Below are 14489 nucleotides of genomic sequence, written 5' to 3'. Positions count from 1 at the left end.
TCAAAAAATCTACTCCCTTCGTTCCTTTCCTCCACCTAAAGGTGTGCGCACTCGACTCTGAAATATTCCAATGGCGTCTAGGGAAATTGGAGGAGTTATCGATGACGGGGAGAAGATTGGACGTTGGATCGGCATAGGCAATGGCATGACCGCGGTCATTGTAATAAGTAGGTGACTGCTAAGCCTCGTTGCTATCTATCACTGGGCGCCAGATGGGCGCCATCTGGCACGTGTACAAAAATGTTGGGACGTGACCTCCGCATATGGCAGTTTTTTCTCACTCTTTGGCGGTTACTCCGGCAAGCCAGTATAAAACTGACATTTCACAAAGTACTTGCAGGACTATATGGACTCTACCGATACCTCAGATCCTTCATCTACCCTTGCCTCACCCCCTTCGAGTTGGAACAAACTTCAAAAAGCCTCGACGATGTCTATCGAAGCGTAAGGGATGTGTCGGCTGGACCAGCAGAATCTGACGCCCCCGAATGGAACAATATCGCCAAAGACCATCTAAGGTGTGTGTTTGTGTTCACATTTGTTATATTGTTTTGAAAACTGACAAAATTCATCTACATAAAAGCCTGAAAATCGAAGCCTCCGATATCCGCAAGAAAAACCTCCAAGCGGCATCGCCATGGAAGAAATATCTTGGTTTTCACCCTGACACGATGCTCGAGATCGCTCGTTGGTATAAGAAACATGAGGAGCTGAAATGTAGGATTCTCGTGCGTTCTTCTATATTATATCTGTGCCAGTCTTTTCTCCTCCCTAAAATAGTACGTTTGACAGACTGCCCGCGAGGAACACCTATAGAATCACCTTGGAGCGGAACAGAATCGAAGACAGATCGCGTTAAGACCGCCACCTCAATTTGAACTTGTTCAAACCTTCCCTGTGTATGAAAACCCATATCGTTTTCATGCTGAGGAGTCTCCGCGTTCTTACAGTGCACAAAGTTGGAGTTGAATCTCGTATCGATATCGATATCGAAACCGTTGGTACGTTGCTGTCATGACATGATTTTTTTTTCTCCTGCATAGCATCCTTGTCTCGTGAATGGTTGTAAAAAACACCCAGCCTATACCTCCCAATATCCCCCCTCAACATCGCTATCTGTTTGTATGTTTTTTGTTTAAAAATCTGTTTTCGGTGCTTCTTGCTACTCGTCACGCTTCGCTATCTGGAATTCGCACTCTATGTATCTATCTATCCTCGACGCCTCGTCTTCACGTCCCCTTGGCACTTTTTCGTGTTGTTGAACATAATCACTTACTTGCTACCGTTTCCTTCCCCCTCCTTGTGGCCTTATATTGTACGTAGGCAAACTTGCGCGATCGAAAAAAAAACATATTTAATATACTGATTGAAGTACTTAATACTTCCCGTCTCCCTCCTATCGTGGTTCTTCAGTTGTGTTCACTGTTGGTCCTTTTCGCGCAAATGAAGAAAGGTTAACAAGCCCGCTCTTGTCCTCTTCAATCCCAGTCTAGTCGTTGGAATAGAAGTATGCGGATAACTTGTGAAGGATCTTGACGCTGAGTATGGAACCCATAAGAAATAAAATCCCGGATGTTTGGGTATACGATACGTACTGGGCAACCCAGAGGGAACACTTTCAACGACATTTTTATTCCAAACGATACTTCAAAACCGGTTACAATACATATATAATACAACGCTGTGAAGAAAACCTTTTTTTTGTTTTGTTGCGGCTTGGGTTACTAAGTATACGTATAGCGATGTGTTAAAGAGGTAAAAGAGGGTGGGCAAAAGAGAAACTAGAGTCCAGCGGAGGAAGAATGCCATAGATGCCTGAAAGCCAGGATATGTATGCGAGTCATTTAAAACGACAAGATTTTTTTGTAAACCATCGAAGAAAGCAACGAACAGAAAAAAAAGTATATACGAACGATAGCGACATAACAGATAACAATGCTGTAGGGAAAGGGAGGATATAGACAGATAGACTTTGCTGCTGAGAAAGAAGAAAAACAAGAATATAATGAGCAACGGAACCAACAGACGATAACACTGGTCGGTATCAACCGACAAAGGATGGTTCATTCCTCAGGAGTTGCATTATAAGGACGTGGAGCGTAGTCCTCAGACTGAGAACGGAACGGGCTTTCATAAGCCGAGGTGAAGGTGGGAGTTTGGCCCCGAGATGATGATGACGACGACGACAATCTCGTCGTCAATTTTTGCCGTCGATACTGTTCTGCTCCGAGATGACTCTGTAAGTCTTTCTCGCGGGCGGTCTGAAAAAAGTAGAATTGAGTTACTTATACCGCCTGGCGGAGCGGAAGGGGGAAACGCACGAGAATCCGACACTTGAGTTCTTCATACTTTGAATAACAACTGGCGATATCCAACATTAATCGAGGATGAAACCCCAAGTATGTCTTCCATAACGATAGCTGAAGACTCTTTTCACGGATCTGGGAAGCCTCGATTTTCAGGCTATAAAATTCAAGAGAAAGACGGATTCGTCGATTTCAACCCTCATCGTGAATGGACAGTAGACACTCACCTGAGATAATCACTCGCAAACTTGTAATTCCAATCCGGTACATCAGCCTCCGCTGATCCAGCCAACACATTTCTTGCCGTTCGATAGACATCCTCGACAGTTGTTGAAGCTCGTTCCAACTCGAACGGAGTCAGGCAAGGGTAAATGAAAGCCCGAAGGTAGCGATAGACTCCGAAGAGTAGTCCTGCGAGCACTGTTTTATATAAAAACCCCAGTGTCAGCAGGGTAAGCGGAAGTCGGTTAGAGACAGTGTTCACACACACCTAGTGTTACTACGAATGCGGTCGTGTGATTGTTATCGTACGAAGCAATCCCGACCCAACGTCCAATGCCGTCCTCACCAACGATTACTTCTAGTTCTCTGGGCGCCATCAGAGGGGGTTCGAGGAGCAGACAGAGGAAGAGTTTGTTGGTGGGAAGGGGGCGCAGAAGATGGGATTATGTTGTTGCAAAGGACGTGTTGTTGGAGTGCAAAAGACATGGAGCTGGTACCAGTGAGGGTGGTGGTGAAAGAGCGTACTGGGGGGAAGAGTGTACATATAAGTATATTGCTCAACCCCGATTATTTAGTCAAACACGAACAAACCTGTCGAATTTTGGCTTCTGGAATCTGACGAGAACACAGATTGGGGACCGCCTCCTCACGCGCTTTTCCGGTAAAGTATAGATAAGCCCCAATCGTTTGTAATATACCGCATCGTACGTCCTGACATGATGCGAAATTCTGTTTGACCGCAGCCCGGCCAGAGTTCGGAGGGGAACGAGGTTCGACAGTCATGCTTGCCTCGCCCCGGTCACAGTAAAGGAAATCAAGAAAGAGTTAAGAATGATATCGGAAGACAGGAAGTCGTGTTCGACGGAGGTGATTATGAATTCTTCAAACAGGAAAGAAGATAACGGCGACGTAGTTGGTACAACAGATGGATGCTAGCCGATAGATATTCAAAGAACACAGCACAGCGAAGACAACATGAACATGAGAATCTTCCAAAACATAAACGAGGGAAAGCTGGGTATTACACGGTTCACAAGACTAAATGCTGTTGAATTGCTGTTAAGAAGATGATCTGATGATGAGCGACCAAGTCGGGACGTACCAATTGATTGATATCGATATCAAAGGGACGAGCCACAAGGGCGTGAAGAACAGTCTTCAGTGCGAAACGAGCTTCCAGATGCGCAGGCAAGGGTGATATTTTGGATATGCGCTGACGACGTTCTTGATGCGAGTCGGCGTCGGTATTGTTCTGCCCCAAAGTGACTTTGTAAGTCCCTCTCGCGAGCGGTCTGAAAAAGAATGCCATATTGAAGAAAAGCTCAAGCTCTAGCACAGGTAAACAAGAACGTACGAGGATCCTACGCCTCAGTTCCTCATATTTGGTATAACAACGGGCGATATCGAACATCAACTTGGGATGAAAGCCAACATATGTGTTCCACAGAGATAATTGGAGGCCCTTTTCGCGAATGCGGGACGCTTCGATATTCAGGCTTTGCAGATGGATTGATCAGCGTCGTTGAGGGTAGCGAAATTGAGACTCACCTCAGATAATCATTCGCGATTCCGTACCATTCCGGAGCATCAGGAATTGACGGATTTCTTGCAGTTCTGTAAGCGTTGTCGACGATTTTTGTAGCATTGTGCAACTCGAAGAGAGTGAGGCAAGGGTAGACGAAAGCCCTGAGGTAGCGGTAGAGTGCAAAGAGACCTGTAAACGCAATCAGCACTGCTCTGTGGAGCACTCTCGTGGCTTTGTGCCTGGGTGCCTGAACGTGCCTGAACGGTCTTACCCAGTACGATCACCATTATTCCGTTGCCATGGTCGGCTAGTCCCGTCCAACGACTGATATCCTCTCCATTGTCGAGAACTGCTGCCTCAACTTCTCTGCCTGACATTGAAAAAATTGTGTGAAGCGCCTGTCTGAAAGTGGGCGGAAAGGGAAGAATGACTTATTACGCCGGGGCCCCGGTTTACGGATCAAACCCATTCTCGCCGACTCCGTTGACTGCGGCGCCTTCGTCTTGCCTCCTATCACCGTCCCTCCCTCTGATTTATGGCGCCTATTGCAGGATCTACGCGTACATTATCTCGGTAATCATGAGAAGATTCAAATCTGGTCTCCGAACGCTTTTACAGTCACAGGCAATTCATTGGAACACGTACTATACAAGAGAGATGACGGTTAAAGAGGGCAACAGGATGGTACGAGTCATGGTCACCTTCTCAGTATATCATCCAAAAGGACTCAAATCTTCGATTCTATCGTAGGTACACGACTCGATGAAAACAAACAAACCTTCTTTCCTACTGCTATTCTTTCATCGAGACAGAACACCTCGCGGCCCCAACAGAAATCATCGCATTCTCTCGGTCTCTGATCGCTCATCGATCATCCTGCAGTGCTAGACACAGTTAGTAGGCTGTCTAGCGCGAAACGTCCGGAGTCACTGCACAAAGGTCGACATGTCTCGACCTCACCAGGTATCAGATGGGTTCTCCCTGTTTCACAAGTTGGTCCGGACTCTGAGCACTTGAGCAGTCGGAGATTGACTTGGCAGATATTTCAGAGTACGGAAAGATTTATGTATGTTCGTCGATTTCTACCCTAATAGTCACAGTCATTTAGTAAGAATCTCGAAGATCGGCGGTTGAGACCGCCACAGTACGCAACACCTTTGCCATATTCAAGTCGGAAGTCCAAACGACTTGACGGGATTATGATACTAATGTTTCCCTGTGGGTTGCGGCGACAGGGTGCCATCCATAGAATAAATAATTACGGGCTCCGATACAACATATGTAATATCAATCCGAAATCTCGACTATGGCCCGTACGCGTGCTTCTCCGATACGACCCACTTGCACATCGATCTGCGAGTTGGGTTCGTGGACATTTGATTGTTTGCCCTTCCCTTTCTTTCCTGTAGCGGTAAAGAAAAATTTGAGTGGTACCAAGAAGAACATAGTGGGAGAAGGTAATGCCTGGATAGCGAAGGCGGCTGCATCACTGACTTAAAATCGACTTGTACATGTTCTTTTCCGTATGCATGTTTGGCTTTGCCTGGATATGAGGATCACCTGGGATAAATATTGTGAGAGAATCTTGATCAATTATCAAGGATTCGAGTCTCTTACCTACGACTAGAGTTGGATACCCATGATCATTGGCAAACTGTCGGCCATGCAAGTCATACTTGTTAAGATAAAGATACTCCTGAGCTGCCTCATACTCCTCCTTAAACCATATTGACCCGAAATATGGCACCACTTTCAGCTTTGGAATCCCATACTTCTCCCAGTCCTCTTCTGCAATCTCCGTCCTGCCACTATGGTCAAAGGACCAGTAAAACAGTCGGGCATCTGGTGGCCAGTGAAGGCAGGGCATATCGTTGATCAATTCGGGGAAAAGAGGCGGGACATGTAGGTATTTTGGTGGATCGCAACTTGACGGATCAGACGTGCAAGCCCCCCGGAGTTCAAAGCCAAGGTCATCGATAAACACTAAAATACGATGCATGTTAATAGCGAAGACTGGATAGATATAAATCGTATACCCAAATCACTGGAAACGCCGGACGAGCTGTAAAAAGGGAATGACTGCACGAGGTAGGCAGTCCAAAGCTGCTCCTGTAATGGTAGTCGTAATGAGAACCGAACAACCATTTTACATTTGTCCTTATCCTTCACAAAAGTGAGATCCACTAGCGAAGGGACTATGAAATGGTTAGAATTAGGAAACGACTCTCAGCAGAAGGTTACCTGATTTAGAATACTTGGCAACAATCCCGGAAGTACCAACAGAAGGTTGACAGGACCACACAGGAGACGAGATGGAAGGAAAGTACGCGAGGATTCCGGGTCTTGTGAGATCAATAACCGTGCCAAATGTTAGGACGTCATGATGGACAAAAAATCCTCCAGGATGATCCCCTCCAAATGACGAAACCATCTCCAGGAAGTCTGGAAGAGCGCGGATGATCTCCTTGGAATCGAGCAGGGGATTGCAGTCGCGTAGAAGTGGGGGTGGTCGATCGAAGTAGTCCTCGTCTTTGCCTTCTTCGGAGGTTCCCGAGGTTAGGATATCATACTGGAATGATCGAGTCCTGAGATTGAACATCCACCCGGTTGAAATCTGAATGAAGCTCTTTCTAGACTGCATGGAATGTTACCGAGAGAGCCTACCAGAATCGACAACTTCTGTAAAGTTCCATCACCTTGCACGTCGAAAACTGAATTCCACTAACAAAAGATGAGCGGAGATAGACGATTATCGGGGTGGATATCCGCACATATCTGTAGTTCAGGTAGGTCAATACAATCGGTGTTTCCGAGTATCGCCTTATAACAGTCTCCGCATCGACAATCTCTAGATGCAAGTCAGTGTTTACCAATGCAGAGAAAGCAGCACAACACGCCATCATGGTATATCAGCGTTGTTATCGTTGACCGAGCCACTCCAAAGAGTTGTGTAAACCAAACTCGACTTGACAAATAGTAAGGAACGCGGCAACCGACGATAGAGACTAGAGCTCACTGTCGAGAAAGAGCAGTTTCATAAACTCGCTCCAACACCTGGCCCAATATCTCAATCTCATCATCTCAGTCAACCACCGAGTCTTACCCTCTGTATCTTCTCGACATCTCCATCGTCCTCGAATTCAAGTGACACGATTGAAAATCGTCGATGTCCAAACTCAACAATTTCCGCGCCTTGAACCCTTTTCTTAAATTTCACAACTCCAACTCCTCCCATCCTGTTTCGAAATGGATTCGTGGATTTCAATTCAAACGACACACGATGCATCTCTGAGGACAATTCGCGCAGAATGAGTATATCGCACATGTCTATCCGTCTGAGCCTTTGTCCGTCACGCTGGTATTACAGGTGAGCCACAAACGAGCTTTTAATGATACATGACTACGCACCAAAGTCAGCCATTTGTCGTCGTCCCTCCGAGAACTTGACGATTCAGATTCGAGTTCCGTGCATGCTGGATAGTTGTTATTGTTGATGATTTTATTTGCATTCGTAAATGACTGCCCGCCAAAGAATTGCATATGGGATGCACCCTCGAAAAAGCTCGAAGCTAAAGACATTGTTGGGCAGGGAAAGAGAAGAGTGGGAAGCCGACGAGAGCAGTGGTAGATTGTGATGGAAACATGATGATGTTGACGCATCATGCTGTAGTTACGGTTGAACGTTGACAGCGGAGAACGCGCCGACGCTAGTTATAGTTAGCACCATAATGGGCCCCTGGGATTCCAGAACACACTCGGGCCACTCTTCCTCCTTATAAAACAGTGGGCAACAGATATTTTTTGGACAACCAAACCCAAACTGCAACGTGGGTCCGCAGGAGGGCAAACTACTGTAACCAGTATGCAGAAAGCAATAGCCATGGAGCAAACCGACCAAATCCTGCTTGCTGTTCTTTCGTCTTTCCAGAACGCTCAAATATCAATTGAATAGTTGAATTCCACGTACATGTAACCCCTCATCTACTCTCATTGCCTCGAACAACAGCGTTTCCTGTGCTTCCCTCGTGCCTCTGTTCTCTGAAATCATCTGCATACTCGAAATGACAAACATCGGGCCTTCCATGGCCGCAAACCGTGTCGCCGCCACTTGGAAATCACTGGGCAAATCGCGTAGGTGCCCATTGACCGCAATGTCGGATTCGGGCTCAAGTTGAATGGCCAAGAAGCGACATGGACTCGGACGCCATGGGAGTAATGGTGGAAGCAGGTGGGGGCTGGAGGTGTTGCCTGAAAGTGCGCGTGAGGTTAGAGAAACGACAACGACAAGGAGAGAGTTTGGAGAAAGCACCAACAGTTCAGGCATCCGTTAATTGCGCCTTCGGGACCTGGTACTGTCGAATCATCTGTCAGATTGATCATCGTCAGTCATGAACTTGTAAAAAACGAATCAATTTCGAAGAACATACCTGGTCCGTCACCACCAGAACGTACGTTCATCACTTGTCGCCTTTGAGTTTCCTTCGGTGTAAAACAACCTTGCCTATCGGATCGATGATACACCGTATAGGCTCTCTCCATCTCGTTCGACGAAGCCTAACGCTACCATCAAATGATGACCAAAACCGCGGGAGTAAAGGAAGACAAACATACCGAATCAACAGCTCTCAAGATCTGATCCTCCTAACTCTTGACATCCAAACACGCCTTCAAAAAAAAACACTCCCAAAACAATCGCATTGAATCTGGAATGTAGGCTTCTTGGAACCCAATCAATTGAGCGCCGTTTAGATGGCTGCTAGTACTACTCTGAAAGAAGAGTGAGGTCTGGTGTAACGAAGGATTGAATTATAACGTACTTCATGGTGGTTGACTCTCAACAATCAGCGGGATGAGAGACTTTGCTATCCGTTAGATGTGGAGAGTGCTGAGTAGGCTGGAAGATCTCGTAAAGGGAGGGTAATAAAGAAACTTAGCGTAGGGCGGTTAAGTAAAGCGCGGCGCCTTCTTCTTGCCTCCTACTAGTACATTCATCTTCTCTCTCGTTGATACACATCGGTGGCTTATTGCAAGGAGGAACAAAGGATAAAAATAAACAATTCGACTCTCAAAACCTGACTCCGAACTAGCTTTCGTTACAGCCGAAGCACCGTTGGAATACGCGGAGACCGGAGAAGATTGGCATTGAGAATTGGGTGGTTTGCAAAATAGCAAGGATGAGGGTAAGAGGGCGACAGGATGGTACTATGCGAGTCCCACCTTCTCAGAATATCAAACATCTAAACCCACTCGAAGTCTCGATTCTATCGTATGCACACCATTCGAAAGCAATCAACGCCATTCTCATTGTTCAAGGCATTCTTTCCTGCTGCTATCCTTTTATCGAGGCGGAACTTCAAGACTCGATTCGAAAACCTCCCATCGACATCCCTCGCACAGAAAACGCCGAATTATTTCTGTCTCGGACCGCAGACGGCACACAATTTACCACTAGTGAAGTGCTAGACCATCCTTTATGCGGGCTGTTGTTATGCGGTCACTGCAGAAGACCGAGGGCGACGTGGTCGACTCGACATATGGCTGAGCGTTTAATTCGGTGCCCCGCTCTTGCCGAGGATGCAACAAACAATCGCCACACAAGTAAAACCCTAGTTCCGCCACCTCAGGTTGTCCTTCACATCCAAACGGGCGGCCATCCGAGGCTTCACTTCGTGAGGTATTTTCATTGTTCATCTCATATGACACGAGCATGCCGGGTCGCAAGATGTCTTTCGCTGTCCTCTCGATGTATGTCGTTCAGAGCTTCTCCCGCGTCAGGAGCTACGCTCCTCACGTTATACCTGAAGATCTCCGGCTTCGCGAGGTTTATCCAAGGTTCCCCAGCCATTGATTGCTCTCAGTGATCCCGAGGATTGTGTATCTTTTCAAGTTCCGGATGCGTTCAAACTTTTCAGTTGTTTGATGTCTATCTGTGGAAGCCCCTGGAAACCCTCGATAGTACAAGATCAGCAGTACATTGCATCTTTAATGGAACCCACAGCCTGAGGTCGTCTGGCAGCTGGCTTTGGTTTTTTTGGAAGACAAGGTCTGATATTTGCCAGCATGGCAACCACCACTTAAAATGAGCGACATCTGGAAGGGTTGGCACCACGAATCTCCAAAATTCCCTTCTGGTTCTAATCTGGCAAGCTTAACCAAACTATTTAGTTCCGTACCTATAAAGTTATTACTTTCTGCCCCAACGTCTCAAAGTCCCCGGGCCCTTAACAACTCTCAGCTCCAAGCCTCCACTACTTGCAATAACTGACAATGTCTCTGCAACGCGGAATTTGTTAGTGAATTCTCTCCTTTTCTTGTCACTGTTTCATCGTTGGCATAGACCGCATCGAGAATGCTAGGGCTCCCACTGCCATTGATCTCAAAGATGGTACATTTTCATTCTATTCGACCTGATAATATCCGACTGTATCTGCCATTTCTAGGCAGCTCCGATGACGGTCAGCACCTCCATCTCTTGTACCATCTTGTAGCTCATGTAGTCGGCAGGTACACCTATCAATGGGTGGTCTTTTTCACCAGACACGATCAACGGGCATCAGCTCTGGCTTGCTGAACCAATTCCCAAAATGGATGATACCTTTACCCTTTGTAACCTGTCCAGCGGTACCTACATGGATCTCTACAACGGCACGTAGCTTTTGTATCTTGCACATATAGTTCAGGCTCACGGTTGGCCAGGTTCTGCCGAAAGGGCCACCCCCGTCAATGGTTGGGGGGGAGCCGGCGCCATCACGACCAATCCCCACCAGCTCTGGATCATCAAAAAGGCGTGCGATGGTAAGAACTACAGGTAAGAAACACGCGTAGCTGTTCTGGCTTCCCTCCGGTATTCACTGCCCTCACAGGATCCAGAATTACGGAAGTAAAAGTAAAGCTTCATTGTAGACCTCCCGTTATTTATTGCGCTGACAACCTTTTACTACAGCCTTCGTCGATCTCTACAATGGGTGTGTAGCTTACCTTGATGCTCTTACACCCCTCATCACGTCCTTTTAACAGTGGCAGCTCGGATGGGACCAAAATCACTGGATGGCCCGGTAATTGGACCGAAAACAACACTCACCAGGAATGGCACTTCAATAGGATGAGCGTCTCCAGTGCGGAGGCCAAATCGGCTGTCGAGAGGAACCCTCACATTAAATGCGGGACTTACAGAGGATACAACCTCGATGGAGAGTATGTTACTCGTACTTCAATGCATTCTACGACCGACTGACCCGATACGGCAATACTCACAGATATCTTGTCCTCCCTAACTTTACTTTTACTCAGATTTGGAAAGCCTCCGGTCTTCCTGGTCGCAAGTGGCGTGAGGAAATCTATGATTCCGATGACTTCGCTATAGGTGAAAATGCTTCAAACGTACACACAAAGCACCGGCAGTCTTACCCTCCTGTTTTTTAGCCATGAAGGCCGCCGTTGGGAACTGGGGCCCCGACGCCACTAAGGCTAATGTAAGTCACTCCCAATCAGCATGGCTAGTATCTAAATGCGCGCAGGGCTTCGGAATCTTCTGTGGAGTTATGCTTGGTATCAACAAGGCTGGAGATAAGGCCCATGCTTACAACTTCACGCTCACCAAGGACCATTGCGACATTGTCTTCTTTGAGTAAGCTCCACCGGTTCGGTTTCGAGGTGCAGTTGCTGATCCATCACCTCTCCTACAGGCCTCAAGACGGTGAATACCTGGTAGGAGATTGAGTCGCGTATTTATCCCCCATTAACTAACTTGACGGTATTCAGAATGACATTGGCTATGACGGTTACATGGCGTTCTACTGAAGGGACGGGTGAAAAGACTTGTTATGGGTTCCGGGATACGAAATTTACAGTCCAAGAGAAAAGAGGCGGGAAAAGAGGCGATAAAAAAAACAATGATCCGTGTGTGCCAAATATCCGATGAACAGTCATACGTATAATCCAGACAGTTGAATTACTTCTCACTGCGCTATGCCTTATGTTCCTCCGAGCTCTTTGAGAGAGCACTGGCGAAGACCATCTTCTGTCGAGAGTCTGCAAAAGACCGACAGACGCTGGTGCCATGGCCAACTCAATCGTTTTTCCCTGAAATGACTCTGACTACCTGGGTTCATATCGACATACACAATCAACTTGGTGGGCTTCGTGGAAAGTACCAGTCGTTGACCGAACGGATTTGATCGATTTTGATCGTTGGCACCGCTGTAGCTTCCGAGAGCATCCAGTGGGACGTTTCTCTTAGGTTCCCCGACAGTTGCTATCCCATCAAATGCCTCCCGTACTCCGACAGACCTTCGGAGATGTGGATGTGCCAGGTTCTTGTATCGTCACTTTACATACAATCGCCAGTGATTAGCTTTCAGACCAAGCGAAGAAGGAAGAGTCACACCCACCGATACGTCAAGAAACATAAAACATATTCACTAGGTCTCAAAATCGCCATCATGAACGTTTAACGTTTAACCCCGACAGCCTCATGGAACTAGCCTCGACAACGTACAACCAGATTACAACCAAATGAGGGGAGACCCCGGATTATAGATATACCATATACAAACGAAACAACAAAGCATAGTCATAGCGAATAACATAGTAAAGTAGAAGATAAGTAGCAAGGAGAAGTGACGTACGAAACATAAACGAAAATAACAGATAGCAGTGTTGGAGACAGACAGCAGATAGATAGAGTTTAGGCCGGGCATTGCACGTTGCATCATGAATGCTGTCGAGGTGCTGTTAAGAAAAAGGGAATTTGGAGCGATCAAGTCGGGCAACGTACCGACCGACCCATGATTGATATCGATAAGAGATTGAATCTCTGCACTGTAAGGACGTGGAGAATAGTCCTCAGACTATACAAGTGAACGAAACGGGCTTTCATAAGCAGATGCGAAGAATGCAGTTTGAGGTGACAACCTCGTCGCGGTCGAGAACTGCCGTCGATATTGTTCTGCCCCAAGGTGACTTCGGAGGTTTCGTTCGTGGGCGGTCTTGGAGAAGTAGGTTACTTAGCAAAAAAAAACCAATAACAGTAGGACACCTGGAGGAGAACGTACGAGGATCCTACACTTCAGTTCCTCACATCTGGTATAACAACAAGTAATATCGAACATCAGTGCTGGGTGGAAACCGAGACATGTCTTCCAAGACGAGCCTTGGAGACTTTTCTCGCGGATCTGAGAGGCCTCGATTTTCAGACTGACAAGAATCGTCAGTTATCAAGCAGTCGTTGTGTACAGTGAATGGGGACCAACCTGAGATAGACACTCGCAATATCATCCCATTCTGGCACGTCGCGCTCTGCAGCTTGATCGGTATCATCGAGGATTCTCGAAGCCTGGTACAATTCAAATGGAGTGATGCAAGGGTAGATGACGGATCTGAGGTAGCGGTAGAGTCCAAAGAGTCGTGTACAGACTTTTTTCAATCTCAGCATGGGTCAAAGCGCTTAGCGTCGACCCACTCGCTTACCGAGCACGACCAGGCCATTGTTAGCGAGCCCCGCCCAATTTTTGATCTCGTCCTTGTCGTTGACGACCACCATTGGTTTCTCTTCTTCTTTCTTTCTTTTTTTGAAAGTGGTGCGCAAAGTGGAGGGAGGAGGAATGGGTAAGAAAGGACTCGGGCGCTTTTTCAGCGATACCTCTGACCCGCACGTTTTTTGGCCCCTGCATCAAGTGATCAATCGATCACCCGCAGGTGACGCTTGAAGCTTGAACTTCGGCGTAGAACTTAGACTTCAGAAGAAGCCCTCTCGCATCACTTCCCACCATTCCATGAATCACAAGCAACCACTTCAAATTATCTCTACCACCTCTCAGAACGAATCTCATAATGCGAATTGTGCAAGAGGCGCCAAGATGACTGGAGACGAAGGAAGCCAAACGCCAACTCAAAAGGAGGTCTGTTTGCTCGCTTTCGAGTCGTGTCATTGATGTTTATGCGTTTTATAGACGCTTTAATTCGATTCATGCTCGTACATGAAAATTTGAAGACCTACTGATCCTTACCCGGATAAGAAGTACAACCACAACCCTCCAATTCTCAGACTACGGCATCGGAAATACCGCGAAAAACATAGAACAAACATAGAAGTATATGGCCGTAGGACTGGAGATGGGTGGAGACGAAGGAAGTCAGAATAATGCTAACTTGAACTCGAAAGGAGGTTAACAGGGTATGTTTAAGTACTCATGTTCGAGTCGCGTCGTTGAGGTTTATTGTCATTTTCTAGATACTTCACTTTGATTCATGCTCAAGTATATGAAGACTTACCGATCCAGTATTACCCGGATAAGAAGTGCAACCATCAACCTCCAATCTTTGTCTACAGCATCAGAATGACCGCGAAAATCGAATCATATGGTCATAGAATCGGCAGAGCACCTGTCAACCAGAGAAAGCCTCTTTAATGGGTGAACTGTCAGGCGTAACCCTGA

The 14489-nt window shown here is 46.8% G+C and overlaps 7 protein-coding genes across 9 annotated transcripts; 2 read left to right on the top strand and 5 right to left on the bottom strand.

The window, feature by feature from the left end:
* The first annotated feature begins 7 nt into the window (after nt 1-7).
* Nucleotides 8-1390, top strand: E1B28_010534 (uncharacterized protein). 2 transcript variants are annotated; one of them, XM_043155506.1, is made up of 4 exons: nt 8-167; nt 332-518; nt 584-728; nt 793-1390. In XM_043155506.1, the coding sequence occupies exons 1-4, from the start codon at nt 71-73 to the stop codon at nt 814-816; spliced, it is 453 nt and encodes a 150-aa protein (XP_043007975.1). In that variant the 5' UTR covers nt 8-70; the 3' UTR covers nt 817-1390. The 2 variants fall into 2 exon arrangements, with proteins under 2 accessions (XP_043007975.1, XP_043007976.1); XM_043155507.1 differs by having other exon boundaries at nt 584-1390.
* Nucleotides 1391-1612: 222 nt separating this feature from the next.
* On the bottom strand, nt 1613-3051 carry E1B28_010533 (uncharacterized protein). Its single transcript, XM_043155505.1, has 4 exons — nt 2797-3051; nt 2534-2726; nt 2322-2463; nt 1613-2261 (listed from the first exon to the last, which is right to left on the bottom strand). The coding sequence occupies exons 1-4, from the start codon at nt 2903-2905 to the stop codon at nt 2064-2066; spliced, it is 642 nt and encodes a 213-aa protein (XP_043007974.1). The 5' UTR covers nt 2906-3051; the 3' UTR covers nt 1613-2063.
* Nucleotides 3052-3148: 97 nt separating this feature from the next.
* On the bottom strand, nt 3149-4430 carry E1B28_010532 (uncharacterized protein; the record flags this gene model as incomplete). 2 transcript variants are annotated; one of them, XM_043155503.1, is made up of 5 exons in its annotated part: nt 3149-3573; nt 3631-3820; nt 3883-4024; nt 4077-4242; nt 4325-4430. In XM_043155503.1, 4 exons carry the CDS (start codon nt 4428-4430, stop codon nt 3650-3652), a joined length of 585 nt encoding a protein of 194 aa, XP_043007972.1. In that variant the 3' UTR covers nt 3149-3573; nt 3631-3649. The 2 variants fall into 2 exon arrangements, with proteins under 2 accessions (XP_043007972.1, XP_043007973.1); XM_043155504.1 differs by having other exon boundaries at nt 3631-4024.
* A 910-nt stretch (nt 4431-5340) lies between these two features.
* Nucleotides 5341-7716, bottom strand: E1B28_010531 (uncharacterized protein; the record flags this gene model as incomplete). Its single annotated transcript, XM_043155502.1, has 11 exons — nt 5341-5456; nt 5548-5613; nt 5671-6036; nt 6090-6248; nt 6295-6667; nt 6718-6774; nt 6825-6901; nt 6951-7018; nt 7070-7107; nt 7157-7408; nt 7462-7716. 11 exons carry the CDS (start codon nt 7714-7716, stop codon nt 5341-5343), a joined length of 1827 nt encoding a protein of 608 aa, XP_043007971.1.
* A 185-nt stretch (nt 7717-7901) lies between these two features.
* Nucleotides 7902-8592, bottom strand: E1B28_010530 (uncharacterized protein; the record flags this gene model as incomplete). Its single annotated transcript, XM_043155501.1, has 4 exons — nt 7902-7961; nt 8021-8301; nt 8367-8417; nt 8481-8592. The coding sequence occupies 4 exons, from the start codon at nt 8590-8592 to the stop codon at nt 7902-7904; spliced, it is 504 nt and encodes a 167-aa protein (XP_043007970.1).
* A 1086-nt stretch (nt 8593-9678) lies between these two features.
* On the top strand, nt 9679-12020 carry E1B28_010529 (uncharacterized protein). The gene is made up of 14 exons (XM_043155500.1): nt 9679-9798; nt 9858-10342; nt 10391-10438; nt 10494-10508; nt 10558-10698; nt 10750-10861; nt 10917-10939; nt 10997-11018; nt 11071-11247; nt 11310-11416; nt 11476-11525; nt 11571-11680; nt 11739-11760; nt 11815-12020. The coding sequence occupies exons 2-14, from the start codon at nt 10321-10323 to the stop codon at nt 11851-11853; spliced, it is 888 nt and encodes a 295-aa protein (XP_043007969.1). The 5' UTR covers nt 9679-9798; nt 9858-10320; the 3' UTR covers nt 11854-12020.
* Nucleotides 12021-12902: 882 nt separating this feature from the next.
* E1B28_010528 (uncharacterized protein) lies at nt 12903-13486 on the bottom strand (the record flags this gene model as incomplete). Its single annotated transcript, XM_043155499.1, has 3 exons — nt 12903-13040; nt 13107-13248; nt 13305-13486. The coding sequence occupies 3 exons, from the start codon at nt 13484-13486 to the stop codon at nt 12903-12905; spliced, it is 462 nt and encodes a 153-aa protein (XP_043007968.1).
* Nucleotides 13487-14489: the final 1003 nt, after the last annotated feature.

The sequence above is a fragment of the Marasmius oreades genome, chromosome 6, assembly GCF_018924745.1.
Source record: "Marasmius oreades isolate 03SP1 chromosome 6, whole genome shotgun sequence".
Taxonomy (NCBI): Eukaryota; Fungi; Basidiomycota; class Agaricomycetes; order Agaricales; family Marasmiaceae; genus Marasmius; species Marasmius oreades.
Note: the sequence above shows the minus strand (reverse complement) of the source record. Positions and strands in the feature narration are given on the sequence as shown.

Coding starts and splice junctions, on each gene's coding strand:
- E1B28_010529 (XM_043155500.1), top strand. CDS start 10,321: ATGTCTCTGCAACGCGGAATTT. Junction 10,862..10,916: donor TGCGATGGTAAGAACTACAG/GTAAGAAACACG, acceptor CTGCCCTCACAG/GATCCAGAATTACGGAAGTA. Junction 11,526..11,570: donor CCGACGCCACTAAGGCTAAT/GTAAGTCACTCC, acceptor AAATGCGCGCAG/GGCTTCGGAATCTTCTGTGG.
- E1B28_010534 (XM_043155507.1), top strand. CDS start 71: ATGGCGTCTAGGGAAATTGGAGGAGTTATCGATGACGGGGAGAAGATT. Junction 168..331: donor GACCGCGGTCATTGTAATAA/GTAGGTGACTGC, acceptor CATTTCACAAAG/TACTTGCAGGACTATATGGA. Junction 519..583: donor ATCGCCAAAGACCATCTAAG/GTGTGTGTTTGT, acceptor TCTACATAAAAG/CCTGAAAATCGAAGCCTCCG.
- E1B28_010533 (XM_043155505.1), bottom strand. CDS start 2,905: ATGGCGCCCAGAGAACTAGAAGTAATCGTTGGTGAGGACGGCATTGGA. Junction 2,464..2,533: donor TTTGCGAGTGATTATCTCAG/GTGAGTGTCTAC, acceptor TGAATTTTATAG/CCTGAAAATCGAGGCTTCCC. Junction 2,262..2,321: donor AACTCAAGTGTCGGATTCTC/GTGCGTTTCCCC, acceptor TACTTTTTTCAG/ACCGCCCGCGAGAAAGACTT.